Below are 15,708 nucleotides of genomic sequence, written 5' to 3'. Positions count from 1 at the left end.
TCACCATCACATCATCGTCACCATCACAACGCCATCGTCACCATCACAACATCATCGTCACCATCACAACATCATCGTCACCATCACATTCATCGTCACCGTCACAACCTCATCGTCACCGTCACAACATCATCGTCACCGTCACATCATCGTCACCGTCACAACATCATCGTAACCATTACAAACCCTCATCGTCACCATCACAACAACACCATCACAACATCATCGTCACCATCACATATCATCGTCACCATCACAACGTCATCGTCACCATCACAGCATCAATATCGTCACCATCACAACGTCATCGTCACCATCACATCATCGTCACCATCACAACATCATCGTCACCATCACAACGCCATCGTCACCATCACAACATCATCGTCACCATCACAAACACCATCGTCACCGTCACAAACATCATCAATATCGTCACCATCACAATATCATCGTCACCATCACAACGCCATCGTCACCATCACAACATCATCGTCACCATCACATCATCGTCACCGTCACAACCTCATCGTCACCGTCACAACATCATCGTCACCGTCACAACATCGTCACCATCACAACATCATCGTCACCATCACAACCCCATCGTCACCGTCACAACATCGTCACCATCACAACATCATCACCATTACAACCTCATCGTCACCGTCACAACATCATCACCGTCACAACATCATCGTCACCACAACCTCATCGTCACCGTCACAACATCACCGTCACCATCACAACATCGTCGCCGTCACAACATCATTTCCTCCAAGTCACCATCACAACCTCATCGTCACCGTCACAAATATCGTCAACACCATCACAACATCATCGTCACCATCACTACCCTCATCGTCACCGTCACATCATCGTCACCATCACAACATCATCGTCACCATCACAACATCATCGTCACCGTCACAAAATCATCGTCACCATCACAACATCATCGTCACCATCACAACATCATCGTCACAGTCACAACATCATCGTCACAGTCACAACATCATCGTCACCATCACAACATCATCGTCACCATCACAACCTCATCGTCACCGTCACAACATCATCGTCATCGTCACAAACATCATCGTCAGCCATCACAACATCATTGTCACCGTCACAACATCATCGTCACCATCACAACATCATCTTCACCACACACACGTCACCGTCACAACCTCATCGTCACCGTCACAACATCATCGTCACCATCACAACATCATCGTCACCGTCAGCAACATCATCGTCACCATCACAACATCATCTTCACCATCACAACATCATCGTCACCGTCACAACCTCATCGTTACCGTCACAACATCATCGTCACCATCACAACATCATCGTCACCGTCACAACATCATCGTCACCATCGCCAACATCATCGTCACCAACACAACCCTCATCGTCACCGTCACAACCTCATCGTCACCGTCACAACATCATCGTCACCGTCACAACATCATCGTCACCGTCACAACATCATCGTCACCATCACATCATCGTCACCATCACAACCTCATCGTCACCGTCACAGCATCATCGTCACCGTCACAACATCATCGTCACCGTCACAACGCCATCGTCACCATCACAAACGCCATCACCATCACAACATCATCGTTACCATCACAACATCATCGTCACCATCACATCATCGTCACCGTCACAACCTCATCGTCACCGTCACAACATCATCGTCACCGTCACATCATCATCGTCATCGTCACAACATCCTCGTCACCATCACAACCTCATCGTCACCGTCACAACATCACCCATCACAACATCATCGACACCATCACAACCTCATCGTCATCGTCACAACATCATCGTCACCGTCACAACATCATCGTCACCGTCACAACATCATCGTCACCGTCACAACATCATCGTCACCGTCACAACATCATCGTCACCATCACAACATCATCGTCACCATCACAACCTCATCGTCACCGTCACAACATCACTGTCACCATCACAACATCATCGTCACCGTCACAACATCATCGTCACCATCACAACATCATCGTCACCGTCACAACCTCATCGTCACCATCACAACATCATCGTCACCATCACAACATCATCAATAATACCGTCACAACATCATCATCGTCACCATCACAACATCATCGTCACCGTCACAACCTCATCACCGTCACAACATCATCGTCACCATCACAACATCATCGTCACCATCACAACATCACGTCACCATCACAACATCACGCATCACAAAATCATCGTCACCATCACAACATAATCGTCACCATCACAACATCATCCCCATCACAACATCATCGTCACCATCACAACATCATCACCATCACAACATCATCGTCACCATCACAACATCATATCACCGTCACAACATCATCGTCACCATCGCAATATCATCGTCACCATCACAAAAGATCATCACCATCACAACATCATCGTCACCATCACAACATCATCGTCACAGTCACAACATCATCACCATCACAACATCATCATCAAATACCATCACAACATCATCACCATCACAACATCATCATCACCATCACAACATCATCGTCACCATCACAACATCATCGTCACAGTCACAACATCAATTCCATCACAACATCATCAGTCACCATCACAATATCATCACCATCACAACATCATCATCACCATCACACATCATCACCATCACAACATCATCGTCACCATCACAACATCATCGTCACAGTCACAACATCATCGTCACCATCACAACATCATCGCCTGTACCATCACAACATCATCGTCACAGTCACAACATCATCGTCACCGTCACAACCCTTAATGTCACCGTCACAACCTCTCATCGTCACCGTCACAACATCATCGTCACCATCCCAACATCGTCGTCACAGTCACAACTCATCGTCACCATCACGACCAACACCATCACAACATCATCGTCACCATCACAACATCATCGTCACCATCACAACATCATCGTCACAGTCACAACATCATCGTCAAATTAATCACAACATCATCGTCACAGTCACAACATCATCGTCACCATCACAACATCATCGTCATCAATATCACAACATCATCGTCACCATCCCAACATCATCGTCACAGTCACAACTTCATCGTCACCATCACAACATCATCACCATCACAACATCATCGTCACAGTCACAACATCATCGTCACCATCACAACATCATCGTCACAGTCACAACATCATCGTCACCATCACAACATCATCGTCATCATCACAACATCAACGTCACCATCACAACATCATCGTCACAGTCACAACATCATCGTCACCATCACAACATCATCGTCACCATCCCAACATCATCGTCACAGTCACAACTTCATCGTCACCATCACATCATCACCATCACAACATCATCGTCACCATCACAACATCATCGTCACCATCACAACAACATCATCGTCACCATCACAACATCACCGTCACAGTCACAACATCGTCACTATCACAACATCATCGTCGCAGTCACAACATCATCGTCACCATCACAACACCATCGTCACCATCACAACATCATCGTCACAGTCACAACATCATCGTCACAGTCACAACATCATCGTCACCATCACAACATCATCGTCACCATCACAACATCATCGTCACCACATCACAACATCATCGTCACAGTCACAACATCATCGTCACCATCACAACATCATCGTCACCATCACAACATCATCGTCACAGTCACAACATCATCGTCCCCATCACAACATCATCGTCACCATCACAACATCATCGTCACAGTCACAACATCATCGTCACCATCACAACATCATCATCACCATCACAACATCATCGTCACAGTCACAACATCATCGTCTTCTCTTCCACTTACCTCCTTCAGAATCGTATCCGAAGTTGATAAAGCTTGGGCTTGTTGATCACATAACAAGACAAGTTGATTTTGAGGCCCACAAGTTATTGTTTACCTTCTTCTCACAGATATGAAACATATTAATATTTATAAAGGAGGATCTGACATAGGAATTTCTTGGTTTAAAGTTTATGGCCCATGTTGGCGGTGTTCGTACGCGGCCAATATCAGGGAGCAGCGATTTGTCGGAGCTCCACTCAGGGACAATATTTGGAAAATGGTGGCTGGAGAGCCCAAAACTTTAGTCAAACAACTGCGCCCTGATTGGTCCACACCGATCAATGTTTGTCTCAACACGCTGCTGATTGGCTAAAAGGCGGAGCTTGGTTCGGAGGGCGGAGCCACACTGGAGACTGGCCAATGAGCGTGCAGTATTTTAAGGGTCGATGGGCGGTGCCTGCTACCGCAGACGGTTATTCTTAAGTTGGTATCCAGAGTTAAAGGACATTAATCATTCGTGAGCCGCGGGAGACAGCAAGCGCAGGGCCGCTAGTGTTGTGACTGTGTGTGACCAACACGTGTTGTGGCGCTGCTCACTCAAGCTATGGACACTGTGTGTGGGCGTGAGTCCTCGGTATCGCCGCCTACGGTGGTGGCGCCCGTGGCCGTCAAACCTCCGACTTTGAGCGACGCCCACGCGGTGGCTGTACCCACAGATCAGCAGCGCCTGCTGTATCAGCTGGCCCTGGCCGAGCGGCTGCGTCTGGCCTCCGCTGGTCTGGCCTGGGCCAGACCTCCGCTCTCAATCCACCACCACCATCTTCAGGAGGCCGGTATGGGCGGCATAATGGGCGGTATCATGGGCAGTCATCTGATGGGTGGCCTTGGATCTTCTCTTATGGGCGGTCTTGGGTCCGTCGGGCTGGGCGGTGCGCTGATGGGCGGCCAGGGAGGTCCGCCGCCCGCGGCCTACCCGCCGCCCCACCCGTTGTACGGCTACCGCCTCATGGACCCACGCGTCCTCCTGCCCCGGGGACCAGAGGAGCCCAAGCCCCAACACTCCTACATCGGCCTCATCTCCATGGCCATCCTCAGCAGCCCCGACAAGAAGCTGGTGTTGAGCGACATCTACCAGTACATCCTGGACCACTACCCGTACTTCCGCTCCAGAGGACCCGGCTGGCGCAACTCCATCCGTCACAACCTCTCCCTCAACGACTGCTTCATGAAGTCAGGTCGTTCAGCCAACGGGAAGGGCCACTACTGGGCCATCCATCCTGCTAACATCGACGACTTCCGGCGAGGAGACTTCCGCCGACGGCGAGCTCAGCGCCGCGTCAGGAAGCACCTGGGACTGGCCGTCGACGACGACTCTTCCCCGGAGCCGCCGTCCCCGACTCCCTCCCTCACCGCCGCCTACGACTCACCCACGGCAATCCTACATCAACACACCACCGCCCTCACCGCCTCAGAGGAAGGTTCACCGTCACAGGCGTCCCCAGGGTCACTACCTCAGCCTCCTGTTGCCCGCAAGCGACAGTTCGACGTGGCCAGTTTGTTGGCCCCCGACGATAAACTGCCCAAGACTCGCCGCCACACTAGTGACCTTGTCCAAGACGCCAGCCTCGACCTCAGTGAGATAGATGTTGTGAGCGACGACCCTGGGGACGACTCCAGACCCCACGCCGCCACCTCCTCGTCTCCCACGCCTGTTGTCCACGACGACGATGATGATGATGACGACGACGATGACGACCATCGTCCGTGGTCTTTGCTGGGTTGGGTTTCTGGAGCTCCTTGGCAGCTTCCTTCGTCGACGAGGAACGACGACTCCGAACCGCGCCCCACACATGACCCTCCACCCGCCCAATGAAATTTCCCACACCAAGGGAGGTGACCTGCTGCTTCCCACACTAGGGGTGATGACCTGCTGTGACCTGCTGCCTCTCACACTAGGGGCGAAGAACTGCTGTGACCTGCTGCCTCCCACACTAGGGGCGATGACCTGATGTCTCCTACACCAGGGGTGGTGCCTGCTGCCTCCTTCACTAGGGCATTGACCTTCTACTGCCGCTACACACAGGACGGTGACCTCCTACAAGAGGAAATTGACCCGCTGCCACCTGCAGGAGGAGGAATAGCTGTGGGCGGCTCGGCTGTGATACTCTGTATATATATATAGGCCTATATATGTTATGTATGTTGACTATGTGATGTATTTATTAATTTTATGAACTGTGTAAAAGGAAATAAAATGTGTTATGACGACTTGACTACTATTATTTACCTCTTCTTTTCAGTCATATTATAAATATTAACATGAAGAAATAATACAGAAATAATTTTGAAATTTTTCCTGGTAGCAACATAATAACATTTAAATTTTTTGAAGTCTCCGTGTGTCTATAATGATAATTAATTGGCATCTGCACTCAGCATTATTTATACTAAACACACATACACACAGAATTTAAATAATGCTTTATATATACAAGGTGATCGGAAACTACCTTTGCACCTACAATAAATAAAAATATATTTATTTACCTTGTTCTTACAGTAAATATTGAAAATGATCACAATAAATTCTGGAAATGGATACAACAATGTATACATATAACAAAAAACAACTATATATTGTTAGTTATTACAGGTGCACAGGGACTAGTCGATCACCCTGTACATTGCATAATAATCTAAATTTACAGAAGTTTTTATCTCCTGCTGCTAATTTACTGTTTCATTAACGGCGATCACTCAACACTCGTGGAACTTGATTTGGATAATATTTCATCTCTTATTTGTTTAATTCAGAAACATCATCACAGGAGCCAACACAAAGGTTACTACATGGTCTTCAGAATGATATCAACACAAGAAGCAACTGAGACCTGCTGTGTATAGCGACAGAATTGATCGTGTGATGATCAAACACCCTAAAGCGACCTATGATGGGGGGCTAATGATCTGGCAAGTATCAACTTTCACCCACATTGGTTCCTGCTTAACCTAACCTATTCTTGCCATAGTTAGTTCAGTTCAAGGTATACAGGCTTGTATTGGTTTAAATTTGTTGGGGTAAGTATGTGAGTCACGTGGGAATTATAATATACCCTACGGCCTAATCACACACACACACACACACTTAACAACCTTTGAATATGTTAATTTCGGTACACAGTAACACTTAACATATATACCAACACACGAAAATACTAAACATATATATAAATATATATATATATATATATATATATATATATATATATATATATATATAATATATATATATATATATATATATATATATATATATATATATATATATATATATATATATATATATATATATATATATATGTATCAAGACTAACACATAACATTTATACCAACGCTAAATATATATACCAACACTAAACATTTGTACCAACATTAAACATTTATACCAACACTAAACATTTATACCAACACTAAACATTTATACCAACACTAAACATATATACCAACACTAAATATTTATACCAACACTAAACATATATACCAACACTAAACATTTATACCAACACTAAACATTTATACCAACACTAAACATTTATACAAAAACTAAACATTTATACCAACACTAAACATTTATACCAACACTAAACATTTATACCAACACTAAACATTTATACCAACACTAAACATTTATACCAACACTAAACATATATACCAACACTAAACATATATACCAACACTTAACATTTATACCAACGCTAAATATATATACCAACACTAAACATTTATACCAACACTAAACATTTATACAAAAAATAAACATTTATACCAACACTAAACATTTATACCAATACTAAACATTTATACCAACACTAAACATATATACCAACACTACATATTTATACCAACACTAAACATTTTTACCAACACTAAACATATATACCAACACTAAATATTTATACCAACACTAAACATTTTTACCAACACATAACATTTATAGAAACACTAAACATATATACCAACACTAAACATTTTTACCAACACATAACATTTATACCAACGGTAAATATATATACCAACACTAAACATTTATACCAACATTAAACATTTATACCAACACTAAACGTATATACCAACACTAAGCATACATACCAACACTAAACATATATACCAACACTAAACATTAAACCAACACTAAACGTTTGTACAAAAACTAAACATTTATACAAAAACTAAACATTTATACCAACACTAAACATTTATACCAACACTAAATATTTATACCAACACTAAACATTTTTACCAACACATAACATTTATAGAAACACTAAACATATATACCAACAATAAACATTTACTGTATACCAACACTAAACAATTATACAAACACTAACACTAAACATTTATATCAACACTAAACATACATGCATACAATCACTTTGCATATATACAAAAACTAAACATATAAAAACACTAAACATATATATAAACACTAACGCTAAACATTTATACCAACACTAAACGTATATACCAACACTAAACATATATACCAACACTAAACATTTATACCACCACTAAACATTTTTACCAACACAACATTTATAGAAACACTTAACATATATACCAACAATAAACATTTACTGTATACCAACACTAAACAATTATACAAACACTAACACTAAACATTTATACCAACACTAAACATACATACAATCACTAAGCATATATACAAAAACTAAACATATATACAAACACTAAACATATATATAAACACTAACGCTAAACATTTATACCAACACTAAACGTATATACCAACACTAAACATTTATAACAACACTAGACATATGTGCAAATATTAAACATATATGCAAACACTAACAATAAACATTTATACCAACACTAAACGTATATACCAGCACTAAACATTTATACCAACACTAAACATATGTGCAAACATTAAACATATATACAAACACCTACACTAAACGTTTGTACCAACACTAAACATTTATACCTGCTCTAAACATTTATACCATCACTAAACGTATATACCAACACTAAACATTTATACCGACACTAAGCATATGTGCAAACATTAAACATATATACAAACACTAAACATATATACAAACATATATACAAACACTAAACATATATACCAACACTAAACATTTATACCAGCACTAAACATATGTGCAAACATTAAACATGTTTACAAACACCAACACTAAACATATGTGTAAACATTAAACATATACACAAACACTAAACATATATACAAACACTAAGCATATATAAAACTAAACATATATAAAAACACTAACACTAAACATTTATACCAGCACTAAACATTTATACCAACACTAAACATATATACAAACGCTAAACATATATATAAACACTAAACACTTATACCAACACTAAACATATAAAAACACTAACACTAAACATTTATGCCAATACTAAACATATATACAAACACTAAACATTTATACAAACACTAAACATTTATACCAACGCTAAATATATATAAAAACACTAACACTAAACAATATACCAACACTAAACATTTATACTAACACTAAACATATATACAAACACTAAACATATATACAAACACTAAACATTTATGCCAACACTAAACATATATACAAACACTAAACATTTATACAAACACTAAACATTTATACCAACGCTAAACATATATAAAAATACTAACACTAAACAATATACCAACACTAAACATTTATACTAACACTAAACATATATACAAACACTAAACATATATACAAACATTAAACATATATAAAAACACTAACACTAAATATTTTACCAACACTAAACATATATACAAACACTAAACATTTATACCAACACTAAACATATATACAAACATTAACACTAAACATTTATACCAACACTAAACATTTATACCAACACTAAACATATATACAAACACTAAACATTTATACCAACACTAAACACATATACCAACACTAAACATTTATACCAACACTAAACATTTATACAAACACTAAACAGTTATACAAAAACTAAACATTTATACCAACACTAAACATTTATACCAACACTAAACGTATATACCAACACTAAGCATACATACCAACACTAAACATATATACCAACACTAAACATTTATACCAACACTAAACATATATATCAACACTAAACATATATACCAACACTTAACATTTATACCAACACTAAACATATATACCAACACTTAACATATATACAAATATAAACATTTATACAAAAACTAAACATTTATACCAACACTAAACATATATACCAACACTAAACATTTATACCAACACTAAACATTTATACCAACACTAAACATTTATGCCAACACTAAACATTTATACCAACACTAAACATTTATACCAACACTAAACATTTGTACCAACACTAAACATATATACAAACACTAAACATACATACTAACATTAAAAACATTTATACCAACACTAAACATATATACCAACACTTAACATTTATACAAAAACTAAACATTTATACAAAAACTAAACATTTATACCAACACTAAACATTTATACCAACACATAACATTTATACCAACACTAAACATATATACAAACACTAAACATACATACAAACAATAAAAACATTTATACCAAAACTAACACTAAACATACAAACACTAGCACTAAACACATCTACCAACACAAACACTAAAATATTTATCAACACCAACACTGATATATACAGTATATACCAATAGAAATAATATACTTCCATACAAACAAAATATAAACACAAGGACAGAGGTATATACACACATGCACTAACATACACACATAATATTTCTTTATATTTCTATATATGTTTCTATCGATCTATATTGATAATTGGAATGAAGCAGAGGTCAAAGAACCACACCCAGTTGAACCAGAAGTTAAAGAACCACATCCTGTTGAACCAGAAGTTAAAGAACCACATCCTGTTGAACCAGAAGTTAAAGAACCACCAGTTGAACCAGAAGTTAAAGAACCACATTCAGTTGAACCAGAAGTTAAAGAACCACATCCAGTTGAACCAGAAGTTAAAGAACCACACCCAGTTGAACCAGAAGTTAAAAAACCACATCCAGTTGAACCAGAAGTTAAAGAACCACATCCAGTTGAACCAGAAGTTAAAGAACCACATCCAGTTGAACCAGAAGTTAAAGAACCACATCCAGTTGAACCAGAAGTTAAAGAACCACATCCAGTTGAACCAGAAGTTAAAGAAAACCACATCCAGTTGAACCAGAGTTAAAGAACCATCAGTTGAACCCAATAGTTGAACTAGAAGTTAAGGAACCACATCCAGTTGAACCAGAAGTTGAACCACACCCAGTTGAACCAGAAAAGAACCACACCCAGTTGAACCAGAAGTTAAAGAACCATATCCAGTTGTCCAGAAGTTAAAAAACCACATCCAGTTGAACCAGAAGTCAAAGAACCACATCCAGTTGAACCAGAAGTTAAAGAACCACATCCAGTTGAACCAGAAGTTAAAGAACCACATCCAGTTGAACCAGAAGTTAAAGAACCACATCCAGTTGAACCAGAAGTTAAAGAACCACATCCAGTTGAACCAGTAGTTAAAGAACCACATCCAGTTGAACCAGACGTTAAAGAACCACATCCAGTTGAACCAGAAGTTAAAGAACCACATCCAGTTGAACCAGAAGTTAAAGAACCACATCCAGTTGAACCAGAAGTTAAAGAACCACATCCAGTTGAACCAGAAGTTAAAGAACCACATCCAGTTGAACCAGAAGTTAAAGAACCACACCCAGTTGAACCAGAAGTTAAAGAACCACATCCAGTTGAACCAGAAGTCAAAGAACCACATCCAGTTGAACCAGAAGTCAAAGAACCACATCCAGTTGAACCAGAAGCAAAGAAACCACACCCAGTTGAACCAGGAAGAAGAACCACATCCAGTTGAACCAGAAGTTAAAGAACCACATCCTGTTGAACCAGTAGTTAAAGAACCACATCCAGTTGAACTAGAAGTTAAAGAACCACATCCAGTTGGTAGTTAAAGAACCACATCCAGTTGAACCAGAAGCAAAAGAACCACATCCAGTTGAACCAGAAGTTAAAGAACCACACCCAGTTGAACCAGAAGTTAAAGAACCACCAGTTGAACCAGAAGTTAAAGAACCACATCCAGTTGAACCAGAAGTTAAAGAACCACATCCAGTTGAACCAGAAGTTAAAGAACCACATCCAGTTGAACCAGTAGTTAAAGAACCACACCCAGTTGAACCAGAAGTTAAAGAACCACATCCAGTTGAACCAGAAGTTAAAGAACCACATCCAGTTGAACCAGACGTCAAAGAACCACATCCAGTTGAACCAGAAGTTAAAGAACCACATCCAGTTGAACCAGTAGTTAAAGAACCACATCCAGTTGAACCAGAAGTTAAAGAACCACATCCAGTTGAACCAGAAGTTAAAGAACCACATCCAGTTGAACCAGAAGTTAAAGAACCACATCCAGTTGAACCAGAAGTTAAAGAACCACATCCAGTTGAACCAGAAGTTAAAGAACCACATCCAGTTGATCCAGAAGTTAAAGAACCACACCCAGTTGAACCAGAAGTTAAGGAACCACATCCAGTTGAACCAGAAGTCAAAGAACCACATCCAGTTGAACCAGAAGTCAAAGAACCACATCCAGTTGAACCAGAAGTTAAAGAACCACATCCAGTTGAACCAGAAGTTAAAGAACCACATCCAGTTGAACCAGAAGTCAAAGAACCACATCCAGTTGAACCAGACGTTAAAGAACCACATCCAGTTGAACCAGAAGTTAGAGAACCACATCCAGTTGAACCAGAAGTTAAAGAACCACATCCAGTTGAACCAGAAGTTAAAGAACCACATCCAGTTGAACCAGAAGTTAAAGAACCACATCCAGTTGAACCAGAAGTCAAAGAACCACATCCAGTTGAACCAGACGTTAAAGAACCACATCCAGTTGAACCAGAAGTTAAAGAACCACTCCCAGTTGAACGAGTGAACCGTGGCGAACCAGGATAACCTGCCAGATACTGACACTAGTCCTCAAGGGGAGATGAGTGAAGACCTAGGATTTGATCAATACTGGGAGGTAATTCTTCTTTCTCTCATATATTACCTGTTGACGTGATGATGAGGGTAGAAACGATGGCTTCCTCTTATTATTATTATTGTATTTGTCATTATTATTATTATTATTATTATTATTATTATTATTATTATTATTATTATTATTATAGTTATTATTATTTTTATTTTTATTATTATTCATATTATTATTGTATTGGTTATTATTATTAGTATTACATTTGTCATTGTTATTATTATTATTATTATTATTATTATTATTATTATTATTATTATTATTATTATTATTTTTGTTATTATCATTATTATTAATTATTTTAATTATTATTTTTATTATTATTATTATTATTATTATTATTATCATTATTATTAATTATTATCATTATTATTATTATTATTATTATTATTATTATTATTGTTATTATCATTATTATTAATTATTATCATTATTATTATTATTATTATTATTATTATTATTATTATTATTATTATTATAGTTATTATTATACTTGCTGTTATTATTGTTATTATCATTATTATTAATTATTATTGTTATTATCATTATTATTAATTATCATTATTATTATTATTATTATTATTATTATTATTATTATTATTATTATTATTATAGTTATTATTATACTTGCTGTTATTATTGTTATTATTATTAATGTTGCTCTTATTAAGTATGGTAAGAATAACAAAGAAAGTATATAGGTTGAGTTTATTGCCATTAATCTTGCCTTAACAATACTTGAGGAAAATTATATTATGATAAACATAATTACTACTATTGTGATAATGACAACAATAATATAATAATAATAATAACAACAATAATAATAATAATAATAATAATAATAATAATAATAATAATAATAATATCAACAGATGTGTGTGTGTGTGTGTCCGCCGTAGCTCCAAGACCATGTAACTTACAGACGGGACACTTTACAAAAACACTAAGCCTATACTAAGGTGCAGTGTAGATGATAGTGTAGCGGATATAGTATGGAGAAGTGTAGTGGATATACTGTAGGTTATACCGTAGCTGATGTAGTGTATAGACCAGTGGTTCTCAACCTTGTTTGCCCCATGCACCCCTTTCACCATATGTCAGAATGTCATTCCCCCCTCCTTTCCAAGATTGTCTGCCTCAAAAAGTGCATTCCAGATAATATGCATATAATACTGAAAATCCTTTATTTTTTCCATATTAGTACATATACATTTACAATTTTACATGGATTATTTTTATAGTGGAGTTTTACAAATTAAATGCCAATTGAAAATGTTGATGGATTTATAAAACTTGAATAAAAGTAAAATAGTTTTTTATATTTATAATGAATTACTTAACAGACCAAACTGAAGCATAATGCAATAAACAAAAAGTTCAATAGAATACCAGGATATTGTAAATTTGTAATTAATTTTATTCAGATGAAGATTAGAGTCAATGAGAAACCTGTGATTGTTTTTTCTTCGCCAATTCTGGGATACGCGGAGGAGTGCTTGAAAGGGCACAATGCAGGTCATTTTCTACCTCTAATCTACTACGTTGCTTCGTTTTAATTTGCAACAGAGTTGAAAAGCCTGACTCACAAAGATATGTCGACACAAACGGAAGCAATGCACGGATAGCTCTTTCTGCCACTTTTGGGTAGGAATCGCACATCAAGGGCCAAAATTCTGTGATTGATTTCTCATCGAACATATCTCTTGCTCCCAAATCAGTTCCCCCCCCCCCTCTGAAAACCTGAATTGGGGAATTTCCGGTTGAGAACCCCTGGACTATAGACGATATTGTGGAGGATGTATAGTGTAGGTGAGTGTAGTGCATGGATGTAGTGTTGGTGAATGTAGTGGATATAGTTAATATAAAACTGTGTGTACTGTTAGTCACCTCAGCAGCCTGGTGTAGGTGACTCCCGGGGTGTGTTAACCCTTATAATGTTATATTATTGTTTTGCCTGTTAAAGATACAGTTGGTGACTTGGGTAAATACTATTGCTTATTACACTATTTGATACTGCTACTGCTACCATACTACTACTACTGCTATACTACTACTACTACTACTACTACTAGTATACTACAACTGTACTACTATTTTTTTAACGTGGTCTCCAGCCTCTCCCAATAGCCACATCTTCGCCACCAATTTATTACTTTAAAATCAAATATCCTAATACAAGAGTAGCTACTACTACTACTACAACTCTACTACTACTTTTTTTTTTTTTTAATAACGTGGCCTCCAGCCTCCCCCAATAGCCACACCTTCGCCACCATTTATTTACCTTAATATTAAATATCCTAATACATAAGCAACTATCCTATCTGTGTTAAATTAGTTGAGCCGCAGATCGATGCGGCATTCGGTGACTGTAGCCTCATAGTCGATATCTGCAGCAGTTGACGGAGTAGGGGCAGAAGCTCTCGTTCCCCTGAGGCAGAGCAAAGCCGACCGAAGGAGAGAGAAGGACAGTCGACATCTCATCCAGGCTGTGACATAACTTCTGGGTTGCTGCTTCTGTTCGGAGATCAGCTCCGCGAGTCTGGCGTAGAAACATCTTGCGCTTGGGCCCATCCCACCAGAGGTTGTGAACACTAGCGGAGTGAAGCTGCCTTGATCGACATTTTGGATTCTCTCCCCATATGCCCTTCTCTTGTCGTTCTCGTTCCTCCTATGTGCAGCATCG

General features: G+C 38.6%; 2 protein-coding genes across 2 annotated transcripts; both read left to right on the top strand.

Annotated features, from left to right (window-relative positions):
* The first annotated feature begins 4,390 nt into the window (after nucleotides 1–4,390).
* LOC121862546 (forkhead box protein D1-like) lies at nucleotides 4,391–6,093 on the top strand. Its single transcript, XM_042360847.1, has one exon. The coding sequence runs from the start codon at nucleotides 4,465–4,467 to the stop codon at nucleotides 5,731–5,733; it is 1,269 nt and encodes a 422-aa protein (XP_042216781.1). The 5' UTR covers nucleotides 4,391–4,464; the 3' UTR covers nucleotides 5,734–6,093.
* A 4,631-nt stretch (nucleotides 6,094–10,724) lies between these two features.
* LOC121862512 (proteoglycan 4-like) lies at nucleotides 10,725–12,937 on the top strand. Its single transcript, XM_042360818.1, has 3 exons — nucleotides 10,725–11,143; nucleotides 11,297–11,804; nucleotides 11,924–12,937. The coding sequence occupies exons 1-3, from the start codon at nucleotides 10,725–10,727 to the stop codon at nucleotides 12,935–12,937; spliced, it is 1,941 nt and encodes a 646-aa protein (XP_042216752.1).
* The last annotated feature ends 2,771 nt before the right edge of the window (nucleotides 12,938–15,708 follow it).

This window comes from Homarus americanus, unplaced genomic scaffold, assembly GCF_018991925.1.
Source record: "Homarus americanus isolate GMGI-L3 unplaced genomic scaffold, GMGI_Hamer_2.0 scaffold31037, whole genome shotgun sequence".
NCBI lineage: Eukaryota > Metazoa > Arthropoda > Malacostraca > Decapoda > Nephropidae > Homarus > Homarus americanus.
This window is presented reverse-complemented; position numbering and strand designations above follow the sequence as displayed.